Genomic DNA, 13989 nt, shown 5'->3' with positions numbered 1-13989 from the left:
AGAGAAAGTTTGCAAAATATGTGGTTTAAGAAGACTACCAAATAATCCTGGCCCTCAAAATTCCTTTTGTTTCTGTGTATGTTTGTGTGGGAAAGAAAGAGAAATTGAAAGTGGGAGTTAAAGAGAGGTGTTAGAAATAGATTATGACCTGATAATAATATTAATAACAGTTTTTGAATCTGTGTACCAGGTACTGTTCTAAGCACTTTACCTGCATTAGCTCATTTACCGACACAAAATTCCCATGAGATAGATACCATCATTGTATCCATTTAACTGACGAGACAATCCAATGCTTGAGCCATGCTTGCAAGACCAGTTTGGAGTAAAAATTTTTACAAGTAATGATAGAAAAATTGTATGGAAGGGAAAAAAAAAAAAGGATCGGGCTACAGCTGCACTCTAAGAGCTGATCTCAGTGCTATGGTGCAGGAAAGGAAATAGCAGTCCTGATACAGCATAGTAAGTGCAACAAAATATATGGGTGAGTTATAGAAGTGGCGGGGAGGAAGAGAGGGTAGACAGATAAAAAGGAAGGCTGGGTACAAAGACACAAAGCAGATTTATTTACTTCCCAATCTAATTCCGTAGTCCCTTTCAAAAAGAAAAACTTTCAAAACAGAAATGGGAGGACAGACATGTAGGAAGGATTTAAACAAAAAAGGAGGTGGGAGACAGTGAAAGAGGACTCAGCTGTTTTCTGTAAGAATACCCAAATACAGATCATTTATACTGGAGAGCAACGAAAAGCTCGAAGTTATGGTTGCTCAGTCTAACACCTGTGAAGAGTTATGGGGAAAGGAATTAGAAGATGATCAAAATGGGGACAAATTGTTAAAAAAAAAAAAAAAAAAGCTAATTCTGGATAACAATATTTTTTTTTTTTTTTTTTGAGACAGAGTCTCACTTTGTTGCCCAGGCTAGAGTGAGTGCCGTGGCGTCAGCCTAGCTCACAGCAACCTCAAACTCCTGGGCTCAAGCAATCCTTCTGCCTCAGCCTCCCAAGTAGCTGGGTCTACAGGCATGCGCCACCATGCCCGGCTAATTTTTTATATATATATTAGTTGGCCAATTAATTTCTTTCTATTTATAGTAGAGACGGGGTCTCGCTCTTGCTCAGGCTGGTTTCGAACTCCTGACCTCGAGCAATCCGCCCGCCTCGGCCTCCCAGAGAGCTAGGATTACAGGCGTGAGCCACCGCGCCCGGCTGGATAACAATATTTTTGAAAGAATTGTTTAAACAGTGTCAGTACCTGTGAAAAAGAAGAGCAGTTATTATTAGACTATTACCTGGGTTTATGAGAGAAAAAGTGTGCATTTTTCAAATAATGCTCTGTTAAGAGCCTCAACATTTAAAAGATAAAAGTGGGAATGCGTTGCACAGAGTTCTACCTCCTGAGTCTCCTGCCCTGGTCCCCAATCCCAGGCTCTCTGGACCATAGTTGGAAAACCAGTGCGCCAGTCCTGAGAATTTCTCATTCTTAGGCTCTAACTAAATTTCTTATGTTCTTCACATGGAAAAATTAAATGTTATTTGATTTATAAGCATATGGTTGGATACATCGATTTTTAATTAATTGGTTGATAAAAATGTTTCTAAGACCAGTGATGCTCAGCCTTGTTTGTACCACCAGTGAGGCCAGGAACGAGGTACGTGGTATCTCTACACCCATGAGTAGCACTGGCCCACCCAGGCAGTGGTTCTCAATGGAGGTCATGGTGGGATAATGCAAGGAAACTTCCCCCTTTCCTCCAGAGGATCACTACTCTGAGACCATATCCTAAACTTGGCCCCTGTCTTGTTAAATATAATTTTAAATCCATAACTTGAATGAGGACTCAACAGGTAAGCTTATCACACCTGCAGGTGACAAGATCAAGCTTATTAAAATTAAATAAAACAAAATTGTATTGATCACTATCTATGGGCCACGTCCAGCACTAAAAGGAGTTTTTGCAGAGATGTTTCAAAATTTTATTTATATCATAATGCAGACTTGGCTCAAAATACCTGAGTCTTGTTTGTTTGCTGCTTTTGTTTGCTTGGTTTGGGGCTTGTTTTATTTCTTGTTTGTTTGTTTTTCTACTTGCTACCAACTTAAGATGAACAAACACATTGATCGCAGCTCAAAAAACCACTCCAACCTTAGTGCAAACCCATGGAACGAGCATCCACAACTTGGGAGAGGATAGTGTAACACTTCATAGATCCCATCTGGAGTACCATGTCCAAATCAAGTGCCATATTATGAGGTGGACATAATTAGCACTAGTTCTAGAGGAGAGAAACCAAGGAGTACCAACAGAGTACCTAAAAACCAACAGAGTACCTAAAGAAACCAACAGAGTACCTAAAAACCAAGCCCCAGGAAGATTAGTGGAAAAAACCAGCAATGTTTAATCCCATAGAACAGAAACACATAGAACCTATAAGCTATCTTCAAATATTTGCATGTCTATCATCACTGTTTTCCAACCCCGAGAATGTGGAAAATAGGAAAGATTTATTCTGTGTGCCTAGGGGGCAGAATTGGGGTCAAAAGGTATGATCAGATGGCAGCAGGTAGGCTCAGAGTAATGAAGAGCTTTCTAACAACTAAAGCTGCATAAATAGAATGAGCTACTTCAAAAAAGCAGTGTGCTCTGAGTCACCAGAGATGTGCCATAAGAGGTTGGAAAGTATAGGATATGTATTTAATAAAAGAAATTCCTGGTTTTGCAGTATGAGTTGGGCAGATGACCTAGTCTCTAAGGTCTATGGAAAACTAAAGGAAAACATTCATATCATTTTGATATCCAGTCAAATCTTATAGTATAGTTCTTTAGCCCATTAACTGAAAATTGCAGGTAGCAAACTGGAGCCAATTTAATAATGCCCTTGCAAAACCAAGAATGTTCAGTTATTTTGTTAGTCTGTAAGTATTTCAACAACCTGAAATCACAATCAGTCTTTGGCATACATGTCCCCACAAAAATCACCAGAGATGATAATGTCAACATGTAAGACACATATAATTTTCTTAAATTCCTTTATCTTCCCTTTCAGTTTAGAGCAACCTTGTCTCTTTCAGTAGCAGCTAATTAGCCAGATGAATCCAGCAGCACACTGGTAAATATTCAACAACTGGCACTCTTAAAAAAAAATTCTAATTTGTTATGTTTGTCAAGCCCCATGGTTTAAACACTCCCCTCATAGCTGATTTCAAGCTACCATTGGGAAGAGATGTACATAATTCACTTTCGTGAGCAACTTTAACGAGCTGGCTCCAGCCCACCACTGCATGTACCCCACATTTTAATCAGGAGAATCAGTGCAATAGAATTCCTTGAATCAGTAGATCAATGGTTGTTGCACAGAAAATAAAGATTTGATTAATATAATTAGTTGTTCCATTTAAACTAAAATACCAGAAATATTTTGAAAGAACATACTCTTAAATGAAATGTAATACATTTGCCCAGGGCTGCAGCCCACCGTTTTGGTCTCTATCATTTTGCTTGGGTGTATTTACTCGTACAGTACTTGTCAAAATAAGCTGTGCAGATGACAGGGCAGGTATTTTGCACATCAAAGTTCTCCATTGGATGTTGAAGTGGGCCTCCATTTAGGGATGTGTTCTAGAAGCTGTGACACTAAGTATACTCTGGAGTAATCTTTACAGTCTAACACAGAGATTCTGTCGGGATAAGTGGAGTTCAGAAATACCATGACAGCAGGCTGTAACACATCTAATAAAGAACTATAGTATGGGAGAATAGTTAAAAACATATCCCAAAATGCTGATGATTGACATAGTTCCGCCATATCTCACAAACCCCTAATCCTTTGTATCTCCCAGAGCACTTAAGACCTTTATCTAGAGAATTAATCATGAGACTTTTGAAGGGATACAAAAAGCAGGGCTGGAGGTGAAGTGGAGAATTATAATATCGCACAGATAGGTCGCTAAATGGATAAAGCACCATCATAAATCAGGTTTGGGATGAAGAAATTTTCCATAGAGATTTTAAAAAGGTTAATCATTAAAGGAAGTGTTACCATCTGGCAAGTCTTTTCCCCCCCCAATGAAGAAAGAAGAACAAACAACCAAGCATTACTAAAGGAACATTATGACTGAGAAATTGAGAAAAGTGTATAATTCTGGAAAGCTATTGGAGATGGTAACATGTGCGGAGATAAACCCTTGGTCTCAGAAAGGAGAAGAACAACTTGGGTTGAGCAAGCCAAAGCTGTGAAATCTAAATTAAATTTCCTAGAACAAGGTAGTAGAATCCAGTATGATAGAACCCAGATGCAATTGGAGTGCCAAGGCTCTTTTAAAACATACAAATTGCTGCCTAATGCATTTTATAGATACATGTGAAATGGGAATAAAGGCTAATGTAATTGTTCAACAATGTGGTGCAGATGATGAAATCTAAGCACTTAATTTGGAAAAGAGTATAGTATTAAGATGACTGCATTGATTACTGTGAAGAGTATGACATGTTTGAATGGGCTTGACTGAGAAAAATAACTGTGCTCTGTAATTTAGAACTCTAAAGCTAGTTATTTCTTCTAGGAACATGCATTTTATTTAATCAGCTTTCTCTATTAGTTGTTTATAGACAATGTTTGAAATAACACCACCACCACCAACAAAAACACACCACATTTCAACCTCCCAAATAGAATTGGATTTGTTCTACAAATGTAATAGTATATATTATTTCTCAATATGGCTAATTCAAAAGATGAATTGTGCCGGGCATGGCGGTTCACGCCTGTAATCCTAGCACTCTGGGAGGCCAAGGCGAGCGGATTGTTTGAGGTCAGGAGTTCGAAACCAGCCTGAGCAAGAGCGAGACCCCGTCTCTACTAAAAATGGAAAGAAATTAATTGGCCAACTAAAAATATATATACAAAAAATTAGCCAGGCATGGTGGCGTATGCCTGTAGTCCCTACTCAGGAGGCTGAGGCAGTAGGATCACTTGAGCCCAGGAGATTGAGGTTTCTGTGAGCGAGGCTGATGCCACGGCACTCACTCTAGCCAGGGCAAAAGTGAGACTCTGTCTCAAAATAAATAAATAAACAAATAAAAAAGGTTTATATACAAAAGATGAAAGACAAATTACTAAATTAGGGACAATTTTATAATAAAAACCTAAATTTCTATTTCTTATTTTGTTTTCAAAATATTATAAGGCAAGATCTAGCAGCATATATGTATGTATTTCTTTACTCATATTTCCCTCCTAAAGCCCCACTGGGAGAGGTGCCATTGGTTCTCTGTTTGGAATTCAGCAGAAACACTCCAGAAACTCACAGAGGCACTATGGAAACAGAAACTTCTCCTTACTGTTCTGGGACTGCTGGTTGTCAAATAAGTAGAAGGAAAGCTATCCAGTTCCAAGTTCAATGAGTTTTCCCGGTCTCCATGATGAGGGCTTTGGAAGATGTCTTGTCAGATGCTGTCTCCTCTCACTCCTTCCTCAATAGGCAGTTTACTCTCACTCAGAGGACCCGCTCAGGCAAAAATCACATTAAAGCTTATCTTTAATAATCCTTGCTCTCTTCTTTGGACCATTCTTCTGTCCCAGGGACCCTTCTGCCACCCCAGTCAAAATAATGGAATCAACTTAGCCACATTTACAAAGACTCCTTGGCTTAAGATGATTTGACTTGATTTTTATTTTATTTTATGATGGTGCAAAAGCAACATACACTCAGCAAAAACAATGGTTTGAATTTTGATCTTTTCTTGGGCTAGCAATGCAAGCAGAGGCACAGCTCTGTCAGACACAATCGATTGTGAGGGTAAACAATCAATACTCTATAGCAAACTGTGTTGCCAGATGATTTTTGCCCCACTGTAAGACAATAAAAGTGTTCTGAGCACATTTGAGGTACTAGGTTAAGCTATGATGTTTGGTAAATTAGGTGTATTAAATGCATTTTTGAATTAGGATATTTTCAATTTATGATGGATTTATTGGAATGGAACCTCATCATTAGTCAAGGAGCGTCTGTATTTTGTTACTTAGCACAGAGATATTTATATTTCAAAATAAATGTCATATTAAAAGCATAATTTCAAGTATCAGAGTGAAATTTTTGGTTGGCTAAATCTTAGACAAGTATAGCCAATGATATTTTAAAAATCATAAAAGTTAATATTTTAGAGGAATTACAATTGAAATATGTAAGATTTTCTGCATTAGTTCCCCCTCAGATTGTTTTAGAGAACCAGTCCACATTGCTGTAATCTTTTAACTTCATGTGACATATGTTTCGTAACACTTAAGTACAATGAAGTGAAGATCAGGTCACCTAGAATCCCATTATTTCCCAATATCATTCAGCTTGGTATTCATTTGAAGGTGGCAATGATAACCTAATGCTTTTTGTTTACATCTTCACCAAGGGGAGAACTGCATGCTTTCACTTATTAATAACAAATCAAGACATGATATCTGCTCAGATGATAGCCTCTCCAGCACCCAACATTAAACATAATTTAAAAAATAAATCAATAATACAATGTTCTTTCTGCTCCTACTTTTCTTGTTTAGCTTGTTTAAAAAATGTGGAAGTAGCTGGGTATAGATTATAATGTTAATATATGGTACATAAGGAAAGGTTGCTGTAAGTTTGTGGCTTCCTCTAACATTCATCACATGCACAATATGTCTCAAAGTTCACCACCATAAATCTTTTGGTTCTCAGATAGTATTACAGTCTCCCAGCTGTTAAAAATCATTACATATAGTACCAGACCTCAGAAAAGGATGACTCCCTGCAGGTACAAAGATTGTCTTTCTCAATACCTATAGGGGATAATCAATTAATTTAAGAATTAGAAGTAACAAGATGATACCATCAGTTTTCTACTTGAGTAAGCTAGTTATTTAACATCTTTGTGCTTCTTTTTTCTCAGTTGTAAACATGTTCTAATAATTTACCCATCCCACTGGGTCTTTGTGACGATTAAATTAAATAATGTTTATAAAATGCCTGGCAAATAAAAGTCACGTAATGATTGGCAGCCATTACTATTGTTCTATCAATATTTGAATTTGGAGAATGATTTCACTCCTTGGGTACACACCGAGTAGTGTTGGTTTAAAGTGGGTTACAAAGGCAGAGGGTGGATTTCAGAAACAAATCTGAGAATTCTTGCTAAATTAAGCTGCATGGAAAGCAATCATGAAAAACAACAACAGTGGATTTGCTACTGAAAAAACTTTCAATGAAACCTGGGACTTTCAATGAAACCTGCCAAAAATACTGCTAAAGGAAATATGAGACATGCTCTAGGCTAGGTTATGTCTAGCTTAATTTAACTGACTGCCTTGTCATACAGTTGGGAACAAGAAACATACATAAATTACAAAATACATAAAATAAGGTGTTTTGAAATACACATCACACCTCTGCTCACTGACTTTAAAACTGCAAACTGAAGGTTAAAGTAACACAGACATGCTTGTGGCTCTTCAAGTAGTTAATGAATGACCCTTATGTTAAGTACCCTAGACTACCTAAGAAAGATTTTTCTTTATCATTAGATTATGATGGGAAAATATTTCCTATGTATTGATAGGATAACAGACCAAATAAAATATAAAGAGTGTCTCTAGTCTAAGAAAGACATTCTATGTTGTATTTCTTTTTTTTGAGACAGAGTCTCACTTTGTTGTCTGGGCTAGAGTGAGTGCCGTGGCGTCAGCCTAGCTCACAGCAACCTCAAACTCCTGGCTCAAGCAATCCTTCTGCCTCAGCCTCCCAAGTAGCTGGGACTACAGGCATGTGCCACCACGCCTGGATAATGTTTTCTATATATATTAGTTGGTCAATTAATTTCTTTCTATTTATAGTAGAGACAGGGTCTCGCTCTTGTTTAGGCTGGTTTCGAACTCCTGACCTCAAGCAATCCCCTCGCCTTGGCCTCCCAGAGTGCTAGGATTACAGGCATGAGCCACTGCCCCTGGCCTCTGTGTTGCATTTCCTTCCACTTAATCTCTAAAGTGGGATAACAAAAGGTTTCTCCACCTGGATACGTTCCTGACATCTCTCAATAACTCAAGAGCCCCTCAAACTCTGTATGTCCAAAAATGATCTCATTATCCACACCTACCCCCAACCTGCTCCTCTTCCTGTGTTCCTTGTTATATCCTTGTCATAGCAAACAGTACTATCACCTGCAACTCATTCAGTTTTGCAAGCTGGAAACTTAGGTGTCATTCCTGACAATCCCCATTTCTTCCTCCCAAATCCATTCCATCATCAAGCACTGTGGATTTTACTTCCTAAATTTCTCCTTCTCTCCATCTCTTTTTATCTCCCCAGCCATCTGTCTAATCTAACCTGTTACCACCTCTCTTCTGGACTATTGTCACAGCCTCCTAACAAGCCTCCCTCCATACGTCCCCTCCCCTGCCAACGCAGCCTACACTACCCACAAAGTATCCTCACGCCATTGCATGATCTGGATCAGATTTTCCTGCTTCTCCAACTCTGAGCTTAAAATGCTTGATGACTTCTGATGGTTTAGGATGAAGAGAAAAAAACACCTTAACATGGTGTACCGTGCCCTACCCCTGCCTCCTGCATGTTAATTTACTCTTCTTGCCTCTGTCACAGTCACACAAACCTCTGTGCTCCCTCCTGGCACAAGGCAGCTCCAGCTTTTCCTGATGCCAGAAACACTCTTGCCAGTCCTCTTTGCCTAACGACCTCTGCAGATTTTCCTTTCACTCCCATGAGGAAGCTTTCCTTGACCCCCTGGACCACATCAGGTCCCTGCTACCCACTTTCATAACACCTTGCAACACTCCTTCGTAACACTTAACAAAGTTGTGACTTTAATTTTTTGACACCCTAATTAACATATGCTTTTCCTTCCTATTAATCTATTAAGTCCTATAGACAGGGGACCACATCTATTTTTGGTCACCCATGAGCCCCAGCCCATGCACAAGGTATATGATCTAGCAATACTCAATAGTAAATATTTGTGGAATGAATGAATAAGTAATGTCAGGTGAGTCTCATGTTGTTTTCAGTGAAGAGACTCTACTGCTTTGCTTTTTAAAAAAAGCCTCAGCAGGCAGTCCGCTATGTAAAATGCCCGGTTTGGTGTGTGAATATAAACATGAAAATGGTTAATGCAATCAAATTGTGGTAAGGATATGGGGTTTTGCCAAAGTGAGTTTTTACAGTTTTTACCTTTAGTTTTAAGGAGTTCAGTTTTTCCTCCCTGAGGTGTTCTCTCAGCATCTCCCGGTGCAGCCTCTCCTGCTCCCTGGCGAACTCGCCCAGGGTGTACTGGCGCACGCTGTTATGGCGGCTGGACATGCCCAGGGTGCTGCCCCCTTGGCTGGGCACGCTCGTGAAGCCTTGCCTCCTGGTGAAGTAGTACACGGTGACACAGCTAAAATGCACATTCTTTGTCCTCAGCCGCTTCTCCCTCTTGAGAATGGAGGAAGCTGAAAGAGAAGGAAACAATTCTGTGAACGCCTAGGGCAGCAGTGTTGAGATGAGACCAAGAAAATGCCACGTGATGATCTTAAATCTAAGTCAACCCTTTTTGGCCAGGGACTCTAAAAATGTTATAGTCCACAGTTGGCACAAAGTTCTTTTTATTTTATTTCTTAAATTTTCTTCTAGCTGTGGCAGAGCACAATTTTAAGTATTTCTATAAAGGTAATCTTAGCAAACTTTAAGGGAAGTGGGCAATAGTCTAGGAATCAGTGGCAGAATTTACAATAGCGCCCCCCATTATTTTGGGGGGATACATTCCAAGGTCCCCAGGAAATGCCTGAAACCATAGAATTACCAGACTCTATATACACTATGTTTTTACCTCCACATGCATTCTCATGATAAAGTAATTTATAAATTAGGCACAGTACGAGAGTAACAACAATAATTAATAATAAAGTAGAATAATTTCAATAATATGCTAACATCACTACTTTTGTTCTTTGGGGCCATTATTAAGTAAAATAAGGATTCCTTGAGCACAAGCACTGTGATACCGCAACAATGGATCTGATACCCAAGACAGCTACTAAGTCGCTCTTGGGTAGGTAGCATAGACAGCACTGACATGCTGGAAAAAGGATGATTCAAGTCCCAAAGGGGATAAAGTAGGACAGCACCAGATTTCACCATGCTACTCAGAACGGTGCACGATTTAAATCTTATGCATTGTTTATTTCTAGAATTCTCCATTTAATAATTTCAGATTGTGGCTGACCACAGGTAACTGAAACTGCAGGAATCAAAACCGCAGATATGGGGGAACCACTGTCATTCTTCATTTCTCCCAATCCTTTGACTTTTGGTTTTATTATTTTCACACGAGATGTATTATACTATAATCAGAAAAGACACATAACACAAACCCTCATATCTTGGATCTAATTTCTATATGAAGGGTGTTTGGCATAAAAAGAATGCCTATTTGTATATTTTAGAAAAGTCCAAAAAGCAATAAAAATACACACACAAAAAGCTTCCTGGCATTACTTAGATATTTTAACAATCTAAACCTAACCAAGTTTTCACTTGAAAAAAAACACCAGTTTCCGCATTAAATAGCATTACAGACAGTGAGATTTTAATCTAAGTATACAATGAGATGAGCGAAAATGCCATGAGATATATCAGAACTTTTTATTATTATTATTATTATTTTTAAATGACAAATGCAAATTGTATAAATTTATAGTATATAACATGATGCTTTGATATATGTATATATTGTGAAATTGCTAAATCAGGCTAATTAACGTTGCTATTACCTCACATACCTATTTTTTTGTGTGTGTGATGATCAGAACCTTTATTATTAGTTACAGGGACATCAAGATGGACAGAACATCAAAGATAGTTGAAGTAGACACTGTCATTGAGAAAAAGAAGGGCAACTGCACATTATAAACATGACATTTTGGAGGTGGAAGACATGGTAGAATCATCTTGCCTAGTAGCCCTTTTACTTTATAGTGAAGTAACTGAGGCTTAGAGAATTTGAGTGACCTCTTTTGATGTAGATAGTGGCACAGTTAAATTTGAACCTAAAAGCTCCCAATCTGGTGCCATATTATATGATACTTCCCCTTTGAGGAAGGAAACACACATAGTTGAGGAGAAAGAAATAGAATTATGCTATTATGGGTTGAATTGTATCTCTTCCCCCCAAAATATGTTAAAGTCCTAACCCTCAGTACCTCAGAATGTAATCTCATTAGGAAACAGGATCTTTACCTAGGTAAACAAGCTAAATAGAGGTGGTTAGGGTGGGCCTAATCCAAGATGACTGAATTAAAGGTATATAAAAGGGTTAAATTTGAACACAGATATGCATAGAGGGAATGCGTGAAGAGACACAAGGAGAACACTGTGTGAAGACAGACACAGAGATAGAGATTATGGTGCCACAAGCCAAGGGACATCTAGGGCTAACACAAGCTGGAACATCCAGGAAAAAACCCTTTCCTAGATGTTTCAAAGGGAGCATGGCCCTGCTAATGCTGGGATTTTGTCTTCGGACCTCCAGAAATGTGAGAAGAGAAATTTCTGCTGTTCTAAACCACCCATTTTTAATTTATTTTTTTATGGCAGCCCTAAGAAACGCATACACATGCTCAAGTAGAAAAAGAAAAAATACAATGAACTGAGAAAGTTAACATTTACGGAGTGCTTTCCATGTGCTATACTATGCAAAGAACTTAACATGAATCATCTCACTTTATCATTAGAACTCCTTGAGTTGATATAACCCATGTCCTCATTTTTACGAAACCAAATAACAAAACACTAAATAACATGGCCAGGGTCATAGAGCTGGAGGCGAAACTGGGATTCGTTATTCAGAGCCCTAGCTTCTTAACACCATGTCACAGCAGAAAGCTGAAGCTACACCAGGGGAGGTGAACAAGGCTGAGAAGTGCTACCTACTACCTCTGGTAGATATCAACTGGCTTCAAAGACGATTTTGATTTGGAAGGCTGTATGAGCAATGAAAGAAAAACAACTACAATATCAACCTGGATTTATGTAAGAATCTTTTCCCAAGGAGGTTCAAGTTCCTTTGTCTCCTTTTTTTCCTCCATAAAACATTCAAGCCAAATATAGAGAGACTGCTATGATGAATATCGTTTCATGGATTTATTTAGTCAATAAATATTAATTGAGAGCCTGTTATGTACCAGGCACTTTCTAGGCACTTGGGATATATCACTTTAAAAAATAGATAGTGATCCCTGCCCATGTGGAGTTTCCATCCCAGTTATAAGAAACTCAGAATTAAGACACTCAGAAGATTAGAAAATAAGAGAATTATGACATTAGAGAAAAAATTCAGCTTTCCCAACTTTCCCTCTTCTCTACTGTTTTACTTCTTCAGAAGAGACTGCCAGAAAGCAAATGCTTTCAAAGTGTACATAAGTTCTCCATTTATTTATGTATACATTTGCTGCAACCCACTGGTACTCCTGGCAGTAAAGACAATTTTCAACTTTGATTTAAAAGTTTTGATCTGCTTCATAACTGTGTGTTTAAATCATCTCAAAACAGAGAAGGACTTGTCAAAATGTAAAAGATCACCATAGAAAGCAAAATTCAACAATCTGCCCAGTAATCTGCTACCAAATCTGACAACCTCATCCATCACCAGTTTACCGCAGGCCAGAACCTCTGGTTTTGAGGTGATAACCTTCAATCTTTTTCACACTTAATAGTATAAGAATGATGCCCTTAAGACATTGTCTTTCAAGGCCATAAATTTGCCAATAAGGAAAAAGGTTTTAATGTACAATGTGTTCATTTGAAATAATTATGATAAACACTTCTGATAGTTTTATTACTTGTTTTTAGACAATTTGTGGCACTCTAGACAAGAAAAAAGGTTTTAATGTATTCATTTAAAACAATTATTATAAATACCTCTAGTAACTTTATTACTTATGTTTTAGACAATTTGTGGCCCTCTAGATGAATTTTTCACCCTTATGGATGAATCTATTGCACAACCCTTTCCCTAAAAGCCACATTACCTTTTCTTTAAATGCCAGAGTTCAGAGATGATTTGCTACGGCTTTGGAGAATGACAATGGTGGCAAAAAGCAGGAGCCCTTTGGCAGGACTCTTGGGAGCTCTAACATTGTCAACAGGTGTTAGGAACAGTGTTCCTCCTACCAATTAGGTTTCATGATTGAAATATGTGCTTATGCTTATTTTGCAAATTATAAGTAGCATTGGAAGAAAAATGATTCAAAAGCCTATGGAAAATATTTAAAGGGAAGGTTTTGGAATACTGTAAGATCAGCCTCATGGGGGATATTTTACGTGTGCCTGTCCTGAACTTAGGAGCCATCCAAGCCTCTCTTCTGATGATTGAATCATGGAACTAGAAGGGGACTTTATGTGCTATCTCCTGCCTCCAGCCCCAAATTTGACTAACATCACAAAATGAAGTTATAAAAAAAGAGTCTGTGTTCTTTGAACCTGGAAAAAGCAGACTAAATTCACTCAGCACATCTGCCTTAGGGAATCTGAAACCTTCTTGATATGCCTAACTAGTAATTTGTGGCCTTTGCAATAGGATTGAACTACACACTTTGTGTCTCTCCAGAGTTCAGTGTTGGCTTTACTATTGCAAGGTCAAGAGCAAGAAAAAAGGGGAGGAGAATGTGGCTTTCATGACTGTTTTGAAAAATAATTAGTCTGTTTTCATACTTGATAGCAATTTTTTGTGACTTTCAGATCCTTTCTTTCATCTCAACCACAGTATCACTCTGAAGCAAAAGTGTCTAAATGCAGTAGTACTACAAGATACTCCCCCCAAAACAGCTCTCAGGAACAGCATTACGGCCAGCACATCTGGCCACCCTGGGATTACTGTAAAATGATCACATATTATAGAGATACTATTGATCTTTGTAAATTAAACGAATAAACAACGCAGAGTGACTGACATTTGCTATCTGCAGAAGTTTCC

General features: G+C 38.3%; 1 protein-coding gene across 3 annotated transcripts in view; it reads right to left on the bottom strand.

The window, feature by feature from the left end:
- The window catches only part of CSRNP3 (cysteine and serine rich nuclear protein 3), a 192275-nt gene that overhangs the window by 20469 nt on the left and 157817 nt on the right, over positions 1 to 13989 (bottom strand). For all 3 annotated transcript variants that reach the window (XM_012761165.3, XM_012761168.3, XM_012761169.3), the window contains one exon: positions 9210 to 9469. In XM_012761165.3, coding sequence (XP_012616619.1) covers positions 9210 to 9469 — 260 coding nt within the window. The remainder of the gene's footprint in view (positions 1 to 9209; positions 9470 to 13989) is intronic.

This window comes from Microcebus murinus, chromosome 8 (assembly GCF_040939455.1).
Source record: "Microcebus murinus isolate Inina chromosome 8, M.murinus_Inina_mat1.0, whole genome shotgun sequence".
Lineage (NCBI taxonomy): Eukaryota > Metazoa > Chordata > Mammalia > Primates > Cheirogaleidae > Microcebus > Microcebus murinus.
This window is presented reverse-complemented; position numbering and strand designations above follow the sequence as displayed.